At 40.7% G+C, this 13,242-nt stretch overlaps 2 protein-coding genes and 1 long non-coding RNA gene across 3 annotated transcripts in view; 1 reads left to right on the top strand and 2 right to left on the bottom strand.

The window, feature by feature from the left end:
- Positions 1 to 13,242, bottom strand: part of LOC101737249 (myrosinase 1) — a 41,359-nt gene that overhangs the window by 27,175 nt on the left and 942 nt on the right. The gene's annotated exons all lie outside the window — the stretch shown is intronic.
- On the top strand, positions 1,050 to 11,728 carry LOC101740541 (myrosinase 1). Its single transcript, XM_062674440.1, has 11 exons — positions 1,050 to 1,172; positions 2,268 to 2,383; positions 3,026 to 3,173; positions 4,208 to 4,374; positions 5,118 to 5,366; positions 6,609 to 6,697; positions 7,261 to 7,408; positions 8,777 to 8,937; positions 9,996 to 10,148; positions 10,769 to 10,860; positions 11,518 to 11,728. The coding sequence occupies exons 1-11, from the start codon at positions 1,150 to 1,152 to the stop codon at positions 11,669 to 11,671; spliced, it is 1,500 nt and encodes a 499-aa protein (XP_062530424.1). The 5' UTR covers positions 1,050 to 1,149; the 3' UTR covers positions 11,672 to 11,728.
- LOC134200800 (uncharacterized) lies at positions 3,193 to 6,235 on the bottom strand. Its single transcript, XR_009975866.1, has 2 exons — positions 6,070 to 6,235; positions 3,193 to 3,721 (listed from the first exon to the last, which is right to left on the bottom strand). It is a non-coding gene; the product is annotated as an uncharacterized LOC134200800 (long non-coding RNA).

Here is a 13,242-nt window from a genome sequence, read left to right as displayed (position 1 = left end):
AAGCCACTGCCTACCGTTGAAATAACAACAAAGAAATGGTAATGTAGATTAAATTAAACTATGAACCATGTTTAATTATTGTCAATAATGGTGGTTTGCAACCTTAAACACTTAATAGGAAATTTGCCCTTTGCACAAAGCGAAAAAAAATCAGCAAATATTTCGTATTTTTTCTCCTACCTATGTTGATAGCCTTGACAGGCTATTTCAGATTCGCCCTAACATGTAAGTGAGCTCACGGGGCTCAAACCGGAGTGCTGCTAACACTGGCCCTAGCAAGAGCAGTGCTTCGTAGAATCTACCATCGGAAACGCAACCCACTGAGAAGATCCGGCGAGAAACTCAGTTGGCTGTGTCTATGGGTTAATTCGCTCGTCGAGCCCTTCGTGGCAAGCGACGGGTTCGACGAGGACAGTGACCGGACAATTTCGTATGACATTAACAGCCCAAGTCAGTTTATGGGCTCTAAAAAGTAATATACAGAAGGGTGGCCGTGACCACACTACTACAACAAACTAACACAAAAACAGCCTTCCGTATTCGAACCTTCCTTCAAGCAGCCCTCTATTCTTCTCAGTAGTTTGCACTATTGGTAGAGTAGTCGTGGTCATCATTGCGCCAAAAGCGCGGAAACCAGCGCTCTTAGAAGTCTAATTTTACTGGTGATATTTCGATTCCCCTATATTTTCCTTAACCCGTCCATGGCTGACCTCGAAATAGTCATATGCCGCTTGATTTCATCAACGCACCCGCAACCCTCTACGCCAGGGGCTGTCAAACTTATTTTGTCTACTGCCCACTTTGAGAATAAATTATTTTTTAGCGCCCCCCTTTTTTCACCTACTTACAAACCACTATAGCGAGAGCTCAGTCGGTGTCTAGGAGTCCTTCTAGATGAAATTATAAATCGCCTTCCAAGGCTCTACCCAGACCCTCCAAATTTTTTTTCTGCGTCTCTTACCGCCCCACTTTAAGCCCGCAGCGCCCACAAGGGAGCGTTATCGCCCACTTTGGGAAAAGCTGCTCTACGTTATGAAGCATAAAGAAATAAGTCAAAATGAGAAAATACCTAAATTGACACTAACCTACGACAGGAGAAAGTAATATAACAGATGTTTATCAACAACAATAATACATTCTATCAGAGAAATGTTGGTATCTTATGTTCTATGGTGAGTTCTTTTTTATTTTATTTTTTCTCGTTTCTTATCTGCAGATTTCGGTGTATTTGGTCAGTACTTGGCGAGAAACTCAGTGGGCTGTGTCCCTATGGGTTAGTTTGCTCGTCGAACTCTATGTCGTAGTCGACGAGTTCGACGAGGATGGTTACCGGTGCTTGAAGAATCTAAAAGCACCGAGAGTGGATGCAGGGGATCCGACAAGACATGTTTTGGGCGACGGCGGCTTTCTGTTGCTTCGTCGCCTGTGTCTGATATGTAATTAGCGGCAGCCATGATAAGACGATTATTTATTTATTTAATAAGTTGCACCAACAAAGCGATCATCAATACAAAACATTGACAAACTGACAAAAATTCATGGCAGATGTCACCTCAGTTATAGGTGCAATCGACAGTGCATTAACAACAACAAAAAAAGATATAACTAAGATTTGATTACATTTGATTGATTGCTTAATATTAATTTACATTTAGTTGGGAAATGATCCGCGACAGATTTTTTCTGTAAGTTGTGAGACAATTAGAAAAAACATCTATTTCACTTAAAATTAGTTCAGCGCAATCGGACAACTCCGGAGGAATATTGACGGAGACGGCGCTACCGTGGACTTTAAATTGTAGTCCCAAAGGATTCTGTTTAAGGGAGAGTAAGCACCTAAATTCGAACGAGCGGACTTTCTTATAAGCGGTTTATATCTTTTCTAGTAAGTAATTAGGGGCTGATATTTTTATCTGCGTTAAGAGATTAGGTGTGTCGGTTATTCCGACGGTTTTGCGTTGCCCCTTCGCGGTCGTATAAGGATGATTTGTATAAGACGGTACAGCGTATTGTAGGCCCGATCGGATATTTAGCACAGTTCTGCCTATTTCCACGATGTCTTTCGAAGGATGGGACAGCAGCTATTCAATACAATTGAGATGAGAAATCCACATCCTATCCCAAGGTGCGTGAAGCACCTATAAAACTTTTTACGAGCTTTTATGGGATTTTATCACCAGTTAGCAGATTAACACCGGGTTGCTAGTGACTCGTCTAATGCACTAAAAAGGTATGAGATAGTCCTAATAGTTACGATTTGTCATTAGTTTCAGTTCACTCCTTCATCCGCTCTTGGCGAATAAGGAATTGCATTTCCCGGGATGGTTCAAGTTCGGGGCGGCCACGTCGTCGTACCAGATCGAAGGGTCCTGGAATGTTAGTGGTGAGTCTTAAAAACTAAAGATTAAATTCTCGTTATTCCGAATAATTCGTAAGCTGTTGACTTGGGTCTCAGATAAAAAAAATATATCTTTATGTTTACCTTATTCGAATTGTTTGAAAATTTCGTGCTACCTGGGATTTAACTTACGCAGCACCAGGTTTTCAAGTTCCAACGATGTTATTAAATTTATAAGTGAATTTTTTGGACGGGTTCTTACCACAGGTTTTATGCGTAGTGAATCGCGATATTTCAATTTCGCGATACTAAATCTCTGTGTGAGCGCCATAAATAATCGCAGGTTTTATTTCTGTAATGGGGCATAGAGCGTAGCAGTGAATGGATATTGAGGTGTAGGGTTGGGCTACTATCCCACTATTCAGATCGCAATGCGGGATTGCTTCGCAGCACCAATAACGCTCATTGTGGTACTCATAATATGTACATGTTCACAATTTGCTCTATCACCAGTTAATGAAGGTCGATCGTAGATAATTGGAGAGCACTCAGAGAGCACCATTTTCTGAAGAATAATTCCGTCATCACTCAATTTTCAAAATCAAGCGATCTTTACAAAAAATAAATAAAAATGTATACAATGTATAGGTAACATATGGGTTATTATTAAAACGATTTCTTTCTTAGACAAAGCAATAAGTATTTGGGATGATTACACGCACACACAGCCCCATAAGATCAAAGATCACTCCAACGGAGATGTTGCTTGTGACTCTTACAACCAGTACGAGAAGGACATTGAGATGGCCGAGCAGTTAGGACTTGATTTTTACAGGTAAAAAAAAATCACTCAATCTCAATTAGTATAACTTTAATCCATTGGAAGGTTTGGAAATCTACAAATGGAGGATTTTACACTTAGTTGAAGACGGATGGTTCGCGAATGTGATTTCTGTTTCGATATCAACTCGAACTATCTTAGTTTTCGGATCTTCTGTTCATCAGTAGATATGCGAACCGGGCCATTTCTCTAATACACACGGCATTCCGTAGTACTGATTTTTTTGTTCTCCTATCTCTTCAGAAACTAGGCGTACTTGTGGTGTGTTTTTATTACGTGCTAGCACTTAAACATTTTGGTCGGTAGATCGGAATGACGTTCTTCGAATAGACAAGTAACTTGAGACCTTCCAGACACTACTTGTCACGAGTTAGTCGCGGTAGCTCCTTTCCTGCCGTTAAAATCTTTGGCCAGCCCATACCGCGAGCCTCGAAGTTTGAGTACTATGGTGTCACCCTCGACAGAGGGATGAAATTTGCTGCCCATATTAAGTCATTACGCGATCGAGCCGCGTTCCTACCCGGTCGACTCTACCAGATGATCTGCAAACGAAATAAATTGTCTCTTAGTAAGAAGGTGACACTCTACAAAACTTGCATACGTTCGGTCATGACGTAGGTAAGTGTAGTATTCGGTCGCGCGGCCCAGATGCACATGAATTATCTCCAGGTCATTCAATTCCGTTTCTGCAGGATAGCCATCGGAGTACCGTGGTACGTGAGGAATGTCGACCTTCACGACGATATAAATTTAGAACCAATACATAATTAAGGTAGCTAATACATTTAGGTAGTGTCAGAATGCTACTTCGACAAAGCGGCGCGACACGATAACCCTTTTATCGTGGCCGCTGTTAATTACATATCCGACCCAGGCGAAGGGGCCCGAAACATGTTTTTTATGATACCTCGGATCCACTCTCGGTGCTTTTAGGCGCGGCACCGGTCACCGTTCTCTTCGAACTCGTCGATTACGCCTGGATTATGGGTTTCTACATTATCTATCAAATAATCATGGAATTTTTTAAGGTTTTCTATATCCTGGTCAAGACTGCTGCCTGAGGGATACCGCACTCGCATCAGTTCGGACGGACGGCAATACTACGACAATTTGATCAACGGACTGCTAGACAGAGGGATTGAACCTATGGTCACTTTGTACCATTCAGAAATGCCGAAGATGTTTCAAGATTTGGGTAATACATATTTTAATTAATACCCAATAAATTCCTCAAAAACTTATTGGTGGTAGCGCGTTTTGTGATCCCACATTGGCTCACATCAAGACTCTACCTATTTGTACCGTGAAGTAGTAATGCGTTTATATTTGACGGGAATGGCGCAATCGTTGTCTGGATATTAAGAACACGATCACGACACAAGTCCGGCCTTGATATAATTTTGACTGTAGATATCCTGTCATCCTTTAGCGGTGACAGTATTTATCATAACGACTTCGCACCGGGAGTTTTAATGTAATTCTATAATACTACAAATAATTATCGTGAAATTGAGGGGAATTCACTTTGAATCTATATTAAATTTAAATATCTAAAATATCTTGATGTTTGCTCCTTCTCCTCAATCGTGTCACTCTTGACAGAGTGGTCGCGATTGTCATCTAGTGTTGCAAGGGGCAGACTTGATGCGTATCACGATGTCGCGCCATCTCTCCCTGCTCGAGGCCATTCTACTGCACTCATTTAGGGGACCTCCCACTGCAGTTTTAATTTGGTAGTCCACCGCATTGGTGGCCTTCCGCACGGTCTTGTACCATCAACGCTTCCCTGTACAACGAGGCGTTCTATGGACCGGCCATCTTGTCGCGAAACGTTTGCTCCTAATGGGCTATTTTATGTTTCTTCGTGAGTCAATCCATTAGTTGCAATAGCATTAATCTAATTAACAAACATTACATTACCTTTTAATTTTTTTGCAGGAGGCTGGGCCAATCCTGAAATGGCAGAATGGTTTGCCGATTACGCGGATGTAGCATTCTCTCTGTACGGAGATAGAGTGAAGCTTTGGATCACGATCAATGAGCCTTCAATTATTTGTGATAGCAGTGCATACGTTCTAGGAGTCGTCGAGCCATTCCTGGCTCCATATTTGTGCTCGAAGACTGTACTTATGGCTCATGCCAAAGCTTACCATAATTATAAAAAGAACTATAAGCCGATGTATCAAGGTATTTCTTTGTTTAACCGAATCTTTGCATCCTTATTGATTGGCATGTGCCTTATTAGAAGAAGAGATTTACAGAAAGATAATTAGAGTGATGTTTTATTTGTTTGTGATGATCTCATCATCTCGTTTTCTTTGTAGTAATGCCACCATCGGAGTAGAGTTCATTCATACCATCTTAAACCACTTGTAGTCAGCATTGCTCATTAACCAAGAGATGACAGAATACTGATTCTTATCGTTGATACGTTTGAAGAAAGACATGTTGTGTAGCTCCAGAAAACTAGCTCAGGAATCCTAGCGGAGATCAATTCTCTAAGTATCCTAGTATTTCAGAGGAGCTTTGTGTGCTTAGTGCGAGCTTTATAACGTTCTCGATAGCGTAAAAGTTAACTAAAATTTACACTATCGTAAACGTTAAAAGACTCGCACTAAGCACACAGATCCGGTCGTCTTGCGCTGGTAAGAACATTACGGACTGATGTCGGAGTGCTTCCGAGAGTCTAAAGCATTATCAGTATAACCTATATATTAATACGTGAAGGAAAAACTTTGTATCCCTTTTTACGAAAATTGCGCGGACGGAGGAGTATGAAATCTCCCACACTTATAGAGAATACAGAGGAGAAGTGCACAATGCTAAATTTTTTTTAATTATGCATAAAACATACATTAAATCAATAAAAAAAAACATTACACACACTAACCATGTATTTGACGCACACACGCATGCGTACTATTTATTGTCAAACTTTTATTCTTGACGTCTGTTGTCAAATTGAGAATAGATTAAATATTGTTTGTTTTTATTAATATTTTTCTATAGTGTAGTCTTGGCAAAGTTTGTGATTATAGAAGTATAATAGTCTTTGAAAATAGAATCATAATAGTGTAAAAACTTACAATTTCAATTAATTATAATCGAATTTCGACTACTGCGGGACCAATAGTCTATACTAATACATAAATCAACAGTGGTTTTTACGGATGTTCCGTTATAACTACTGAATCATGCATCCGATTGACTTGAAACTTGGTATCTATGTAGAAAATACATGTACTTAATGGATAGGCTTATTATTTATATGAGTTTTGGTCTCCCTACACCAGTTGCGGGGGCGTTAATGATGAGAATCTTTGTGGGGGTGAGAAATAATGATGTTAATTTTAAATGCCCAGCGAAGCGGACGAGTACAGCTAGCATGTATATATTGGCATAGCCATTAAGATTGACGTCTTCTTGCAGGGAAAGTTGGTATCGCCCACGCCGCATCTTATTTCAGTGCAAAAACTCAAAACGATGCGGAGCTTGCAGAACTATTCCGGCAATATCATGTACGTAAAATATTTATTTATTGCGTACTAGTGGAATCCGGTCAAATTTTTTTTTTATTGCTTAGATGGGTGGACTAGCTCACAGCCCAACTGGTGTTAAGTGGTTACTGGAGCCCATAGACGTCTACAACGACTGCTTCACCCTTCAAACCGAAACGCATCGTTTCACGGCAGAAACAAGCAGGGTGCTGGTACCCACCCGCGCAGACTCACAAGAGGTCCTACCACCAGTAATTACGCAAATTATAATTTTGTGGGTTTCATTTTTAATACACGATGTTATTCCTTCACCGTGGAAGTCAATCGTGAACATTTGTTGAGTACGTATTTCATTAGAAAAATTGGTACCTGGCTGCGGGATTCGAACACCGGTGGAGGGCTTTTCAGGTTCACCAGGTCAGGTGGGTGAGCAAAGGCTCAGCCAGGAAGGAGGGGATTCGTTAACAGCTGCCCGAGCGTCTCTGGAGGAATCCTAACGAGTCAAGGACAGCTGTTTCGCGAACGAATCTATTCCGTTGTGATATGGCATATGGATAAGACCCATAAGTTCGTTCTCTTTACAGTTTGGTCTTTTTATGCATCCATTACATTCCAAGTCTGGAGGGTGGCCTGCAACCGTTGTAGAACTCATGAAGAATATCAGCTCAGTCGAAGGATTCCCGCGCTCTAGATTACCTCCGTTAACCAAACATGAAGTTGAATTCATCAGAGGTGAGTTCCTAATTTACATATCTTTTTAAGGGAAACCAGCTTTGCTTGCTTCCCTGTTAATGTGGTTGTCAATTGAATACAAACGTGGCAGAGTATGCTGTAAGCCCGCACCGGTAAGTTTCATAATATTGATTATTTCCGATACAAAGCTCTCACGTTTTGCTCGGAGGGTTAGGAAGTAAAAAACATTTTTATTGCCTTAGAAGGCAGACAAACCTACGTCGAGAAGTCACCGTAGCTCAAAGGCATCCGTTGAGCCAGAGATAACCATCATCATCATCATCATATTTTGTCCCAAAAAAAAAAACGATAAATGCAAAACGCTCCGTACAAAAAAGTAAATATAATTGGCGGTCTAATCGGTAAGAGCAATCTCTTCCAGACAATCAAATAATATAATACATAAAATATGAAAAGCCTAATGAACAACTTAATTCAAAGAATATATTTTATTATATATGAACAACCTAATGCTATTTAATACCTACAAAAGAATAAAGAATTTAAATAAATAATAATCAAACATACATAATTTTTGTATATATCATATATATATTTTTGAAGTTAAACTTCTTTAGGCGCGTTGAGAGTAAAATTTAACTCGAGCCAGATTCGTTACGACTAGAGAGAAAAGATACGATTTAGGAAGAGCGAAAGTGAGAAAATAGACAGAGCGTCTCGCGAACCATGCGACCGTGAAGAGGGAGAAAGCGAGCTATGTCCTTTCTCTTATATACATTCTGTTTACGGGCATCCAACACTAGATGGCTTGATATTAGTTTCCCACTGCTCCTGTAGATGGCAGTAACATATTAACTATCTTACATAAAATTTTTAATAAGGATGAAAAACGAAGAAAACCACAGTACTACACACCTCAAAAGAAGTTTTACTTCTTTCACGTACATCAAATTGCAAGCGCACCATTTTTTTTTCATAATATGTCGTGAAGTTACCATAAGATGTAATAAAAATGTAATAAAAATCGTGTAATAAAAATGAAACCCGCAAAATTATGATTTGCGTAATTACCGGTGGTAGGACCTCTTGTGAGTCCGCGTGGGTGGGTACCACCGCTCTGCCTATTTCTGCCGTGAAGCAGTAATGCGCTTCGGTTTGAAGGGTGGGGCAGCCGTTGTAACTATACTTGAGACCTGAGAACTTATATCTCAAGGTGGGTGGCGCATTTACGTTGTGGATGTCTATGGGCTCCAGCAACCACTTCACACCAGGTGGGCTGTGAGCTCGTCCACCCATAAAAGCAATAAAAAAATAAATAAAATAAGGAGCAGTGATATGAAAACAATCCACGTCAGCTTAGATGCCTGATGATTTCGACAAGCTCTTGATCATGACGCAACTTCTCAGGTACTAACGATTTCCTTGGACTTAACTACTACACCAGCTGCACGGTGAGAAAAGCTAAAGCTGGCGAGAAAAGGCAGGAATCCCTTGGTGATCTGCCAGAGTTGAACGCGATTTTCGAACCTTACCCTAACAGCACTGCGGCATATCCTGAATATTACAGCGTAAGTTATTCCTCGTTATTCTTCTCTACGCTTTCGAAGTTCTAATGGAAAATCGAGACATTTATTGGCTCGCACATACCACCACGAAGCTCTAACGCGGATGACGATTCTGTGTGTGTATGGATCTGAACCAAAACAGTCGCTCAGAGCCTTCACCAATCTAGAAGGCTTAACTCTCCCCGTAAATTTGGATTATTAATAGATGTATGTAAGTCTTCCCTCGTACTATTATTTACTGGTGGTAGGACCTCTTGTGAGTCCGCACGGGTAGGTACCACCACCCCGCCTATTTCAGCCGTGAAGCAGTAATGCGTTTCGGTTTGAAGAGTGGGGCAGCCGTTGTAACTACACTGAGACCTTAGAACTGATATCTCAAGGTGGATGGCGCATTTACGTCGTAGATGTCTATGGGCTCCAGTAACCACATAACACCATGTGGGCTGTGAGCTCGTCCAACCATCTAAGCAATAAAAAAAAAAAAAAAAAAAAAGCTGCAAATTAAATTTATTTTTTATTTATTGGAACGAAGTTCCTTACGGCAGGCTTGGAGGAGATAGGGATTTTGGTGCGCGACCGAACTGAAAAAAATGTGATAGTAAAAACCGTAAGAAAAAGTCCGTGGAATAAGGCCTTGTTTTCCGCACAGCGATATTTCACCGCGGGATTTTTTTCTCGTAATTCTTTTTTTTTTTTATATGGAACTTCGTTCCTATCCGGTGTCCCACGACACCACACATCTTTTTTATTGCTTAAATGGGTGGACGAACTCACAGCCCACCTGATGTTAGGTGGTTACTGGAGCCCATAGACATCTACAAAAGTAAATGCGCCACCCACCTTGAGATATAAGTTATAAGGTCTCAAGTATAGTTACAACGGCTGCCCTACCCTTCAAACCGAAACGCATTATTGCTTTACGGCAGAAATAGGCAGGGTGGTGGTACCCACCCACGCGGACTCACAAGAGGTCCTACCACCAGTAAATCACACTAATTTAATTTGCGGCTAAGCGGTTAAACCAAAAGATACTTCTCAGACTTTAAATTTCTTTGTTGCAGTCATACCCTGAAGGCCTGAGGGCGTTCATAGCTTGGTTCACGAAAAATTACGGAGTCCAAGATATTTTCATCACAGAAAACGGTTACACCAGTTACACAGATGACCTGAACGATTTCAACAGAATCACTTACATTGAGAAACATTTGGAGAAGGTATTTTATATTTATTTATATTTATATATTTATAAAGGTATTTTCGAAGTCCTCGTGGCCTATAAAAGGTAAGACGTCCGGTGTATTCGTGTATAGCGATGCATCGGTGTTCGAATCCCACAGGCGGGTACCAATATTTCTAATAAAATACGTACTCAACAAATGTTCACGATTGACTTCCACGGTGAAGGAATAACATCGTGTAATAAAAATAAAACGCGCAAAATTATAATTTGAGTTATTAGTGATGGTAGGACCTCTTGTGAGTCCGCACGGGTAGCTACCACTACAATTTTCTTTTTTTCTGGCCGGGGCCGAACCTCCTACGAGGTACCCGCGCCTACGGGGCGCGCCGGGTATGTGGGACTGGTCCACGACTGTGAGACCGCGGGCCCGAGGATGCACTCTTCACCCAAGCGTCCTATCTCCTCTGAGGTCAGAACCCAGACGAGGTAAAAGGTTACCGCGGTAATTGGCTCCCTTTCATTGGACACTTTTTAATACACTGACATGGTGGTCATTACTTTTACCCTCCATGAAATTTTCTATCAATTATCGTCAACCTCGAGCCACGCTTGAGAACTTCATGCAAAATTCAGTTTTAACTCACTATTCTTTAGATTCTACTTTGCATTTACGAAGACGGAGCTAGAATACACGGTTACACTTACTGGTCACTGATGGACAACTTCGAATGGCGAAACGGGTACACGTAAGTAGCATTTTGAATATCCTGTTTGTTGTATTAGAAGAGAGAACATCATTTAACGAAAATGAATCCCAAAAGAAAACATAAATTTGGTTAATTTGGAATTCGTCGTGGCTTAACGGATAAGACGTCCGGTACATTCGTGTTGAGCGATGCACCGGTGTTCGAATCTCAGGCGGGTACCAATTTTTCTAATGAAATACGTACTCAACAAATGTTCACGATTGACTTCCACGGTGAAGGAATAACATCGTGTAATAAAAAATGAAACCCGCAAAATTATAATTTGCGTAATTACTGGTGGTAGGACCTCTTGAGAGTCCGCGCGGGTAGGTACCACCGCCCTGCTTAATTCTGCCGTGAAGCAGTAACGCGTTTCGGTTTGAAGGGTGGGGCAGCCGTTGTAATTAAACCTGAGACCTTTGAACTTATGTCTCAAGGTAGGTGGCGCATTTACGTTGTGGATCTCTATGGGTTCCGGTTACTACTTAACACCAGGTGGGCCGTGAGATCGTCCAACCATCTAAGGTAAAAAAAATAAAAAAAAAAATTGCTGTCCCGCTTATAAGGTGCGAAAACCTTTATACAGGATAATTGCGACTTTAACGCTGTGCGTCAAGGTGGAAATTCACGTTGTAAATATCTGTGAAATGTTTACAGAGCAAAGTTTGGTCTTTACGACGTCGACTTCTCTGACGAGGGCCGGAAGCGCACTCCAAGACTCTCAGCCCAGTACTACTCATACGTTATCAAGAGCAGATCGATCGATTCTAACAAGTGGAAGTCACAGATGGAAGATACGAACGACAACTAAAAACCTATTGCCGATTTTGCATAAAATATTGTTGTGAAATAAATATTTGTAATAATTTTTTTTGTATTATTAAAATAACAGAAGATTTGATTCATTTTATTATTACTAGAGGTTCCGCAGTAGTCGAAATTCGACTATAATTAATTGGAATTGTAAGTTTGTACACTATTATGATTGTATTTTATACTTCTATAATCACAAATTTCGCCAAGACTACACTATAAAAAGTATTAACAAAGACAAACAATATTTAATGTATTCTCAATTTGACAACATACGTCAAGAACAAAAGTTTGACAATAAATAGTATGCATGCGTGTGTGCGTTAAATACATAGTATGTAGTGTGTGTAATGTTTTCTTTATTGATTTAATGTAACTTTTATGCATTATTTTACAAAAATATTAGCATTGTGCACTTCTTCTCTATATTCTCTATAAGTGTGAAAAATTTCATACTCCTCCGTCCGCGCAATTTTCGTAAAAAGGGATACAAAGTTTTTGCTTCACGTATTAATATATAGATATTATGAGTACAACAACATCGCATAAAATATTGTTGTTGAAATAATAAAAAAAAACTGTAAATTTTTATTATTATAAAATTAACAGACAGTTTGATTTGTTTAAGTATTAAGAGTAAGTACAATATTCATTCTGTGGCTGCCACAATTGCGTAAAAATTTAACTTTAACGCTATCGAGAACGTTAAAAAAACTCGCATTAAGCTAAGCACACTGTAATTATTTCACACATGTAATGTATGAATAATAAAGAAAAAATCGAATCGACCTATATATTATTATGTCGGCGCGTGTTTTTATAAACCATTAGTTCATGACTAATAAAGATGGGACGACAAACAACACGTGCAAGCATTCATCGAAAACAACACGTGCAAGATAAGAATCGTAAACAACATCGTCCCACCACGATACCTTGCTATAAAAACGCTCCGTTGTTGTCTCTCGAGCTCCAATCACGATGTTCGACCAGCCCATACCGTGGGCCCCGAAGGTCAAATATTTAGGCGTCACCCTCGACAGTAGGATGACATTCCGCCCCCACATCAAGACAGTACGCGACCGTGCCGCCTTCATTCTAGGACGTCTCTACCCGATGATATGTAGGCGAAGTAAAATGTCCCTTAGAAATAAGGTGACACTCTACAAAACTTGCATACGCCCCGTCATGACCTATGCAAGTGTAGTGTTCGCTCACGCGGCCCGCATACACTTAAAATCCCTTCAAATTATTCAATCCCGTTTTTGCAGGATAGCCGTCGGAGCCCCGTGGTTCGTCAGGAACGTCGACCTCCATGACGACCTGGACTTAGAGTCCATCAGTAAGTATCTGCAGTCGGCGTCCATGCGCCACTTCGATAAAGCGGCACGACACGAGAACCCTCTCATCGTGGCCGCCGGTAACTACATTCCCGATCCTGCGGACAGAATGGAAAGCAGTCGACGTCGCCCAAAACACGTCATCTCGGATCCTCCCGATCCACTAACGGTGCTTTTAGGTACTTCAAGCACCGGTCACCGTTCTCGTCGAACCCGTCGCTTGCGACGA

Source organism: Bombyx mori, chromosome 20 (assembly GCF_030269925.1).
Source record: "Bombyx mori chromosome 20, ASM3026992v2".
NCBI lineage: Eukaryota > Metazoa > Arthropoda > Insecta > Lepidoptera > Bombycidae > Bombyx > Bombyx mori.
Note: the sequence above shows the minus strand (reverse complement) of the source record. Positions and strands in the feature narration are given on the sequence as shown.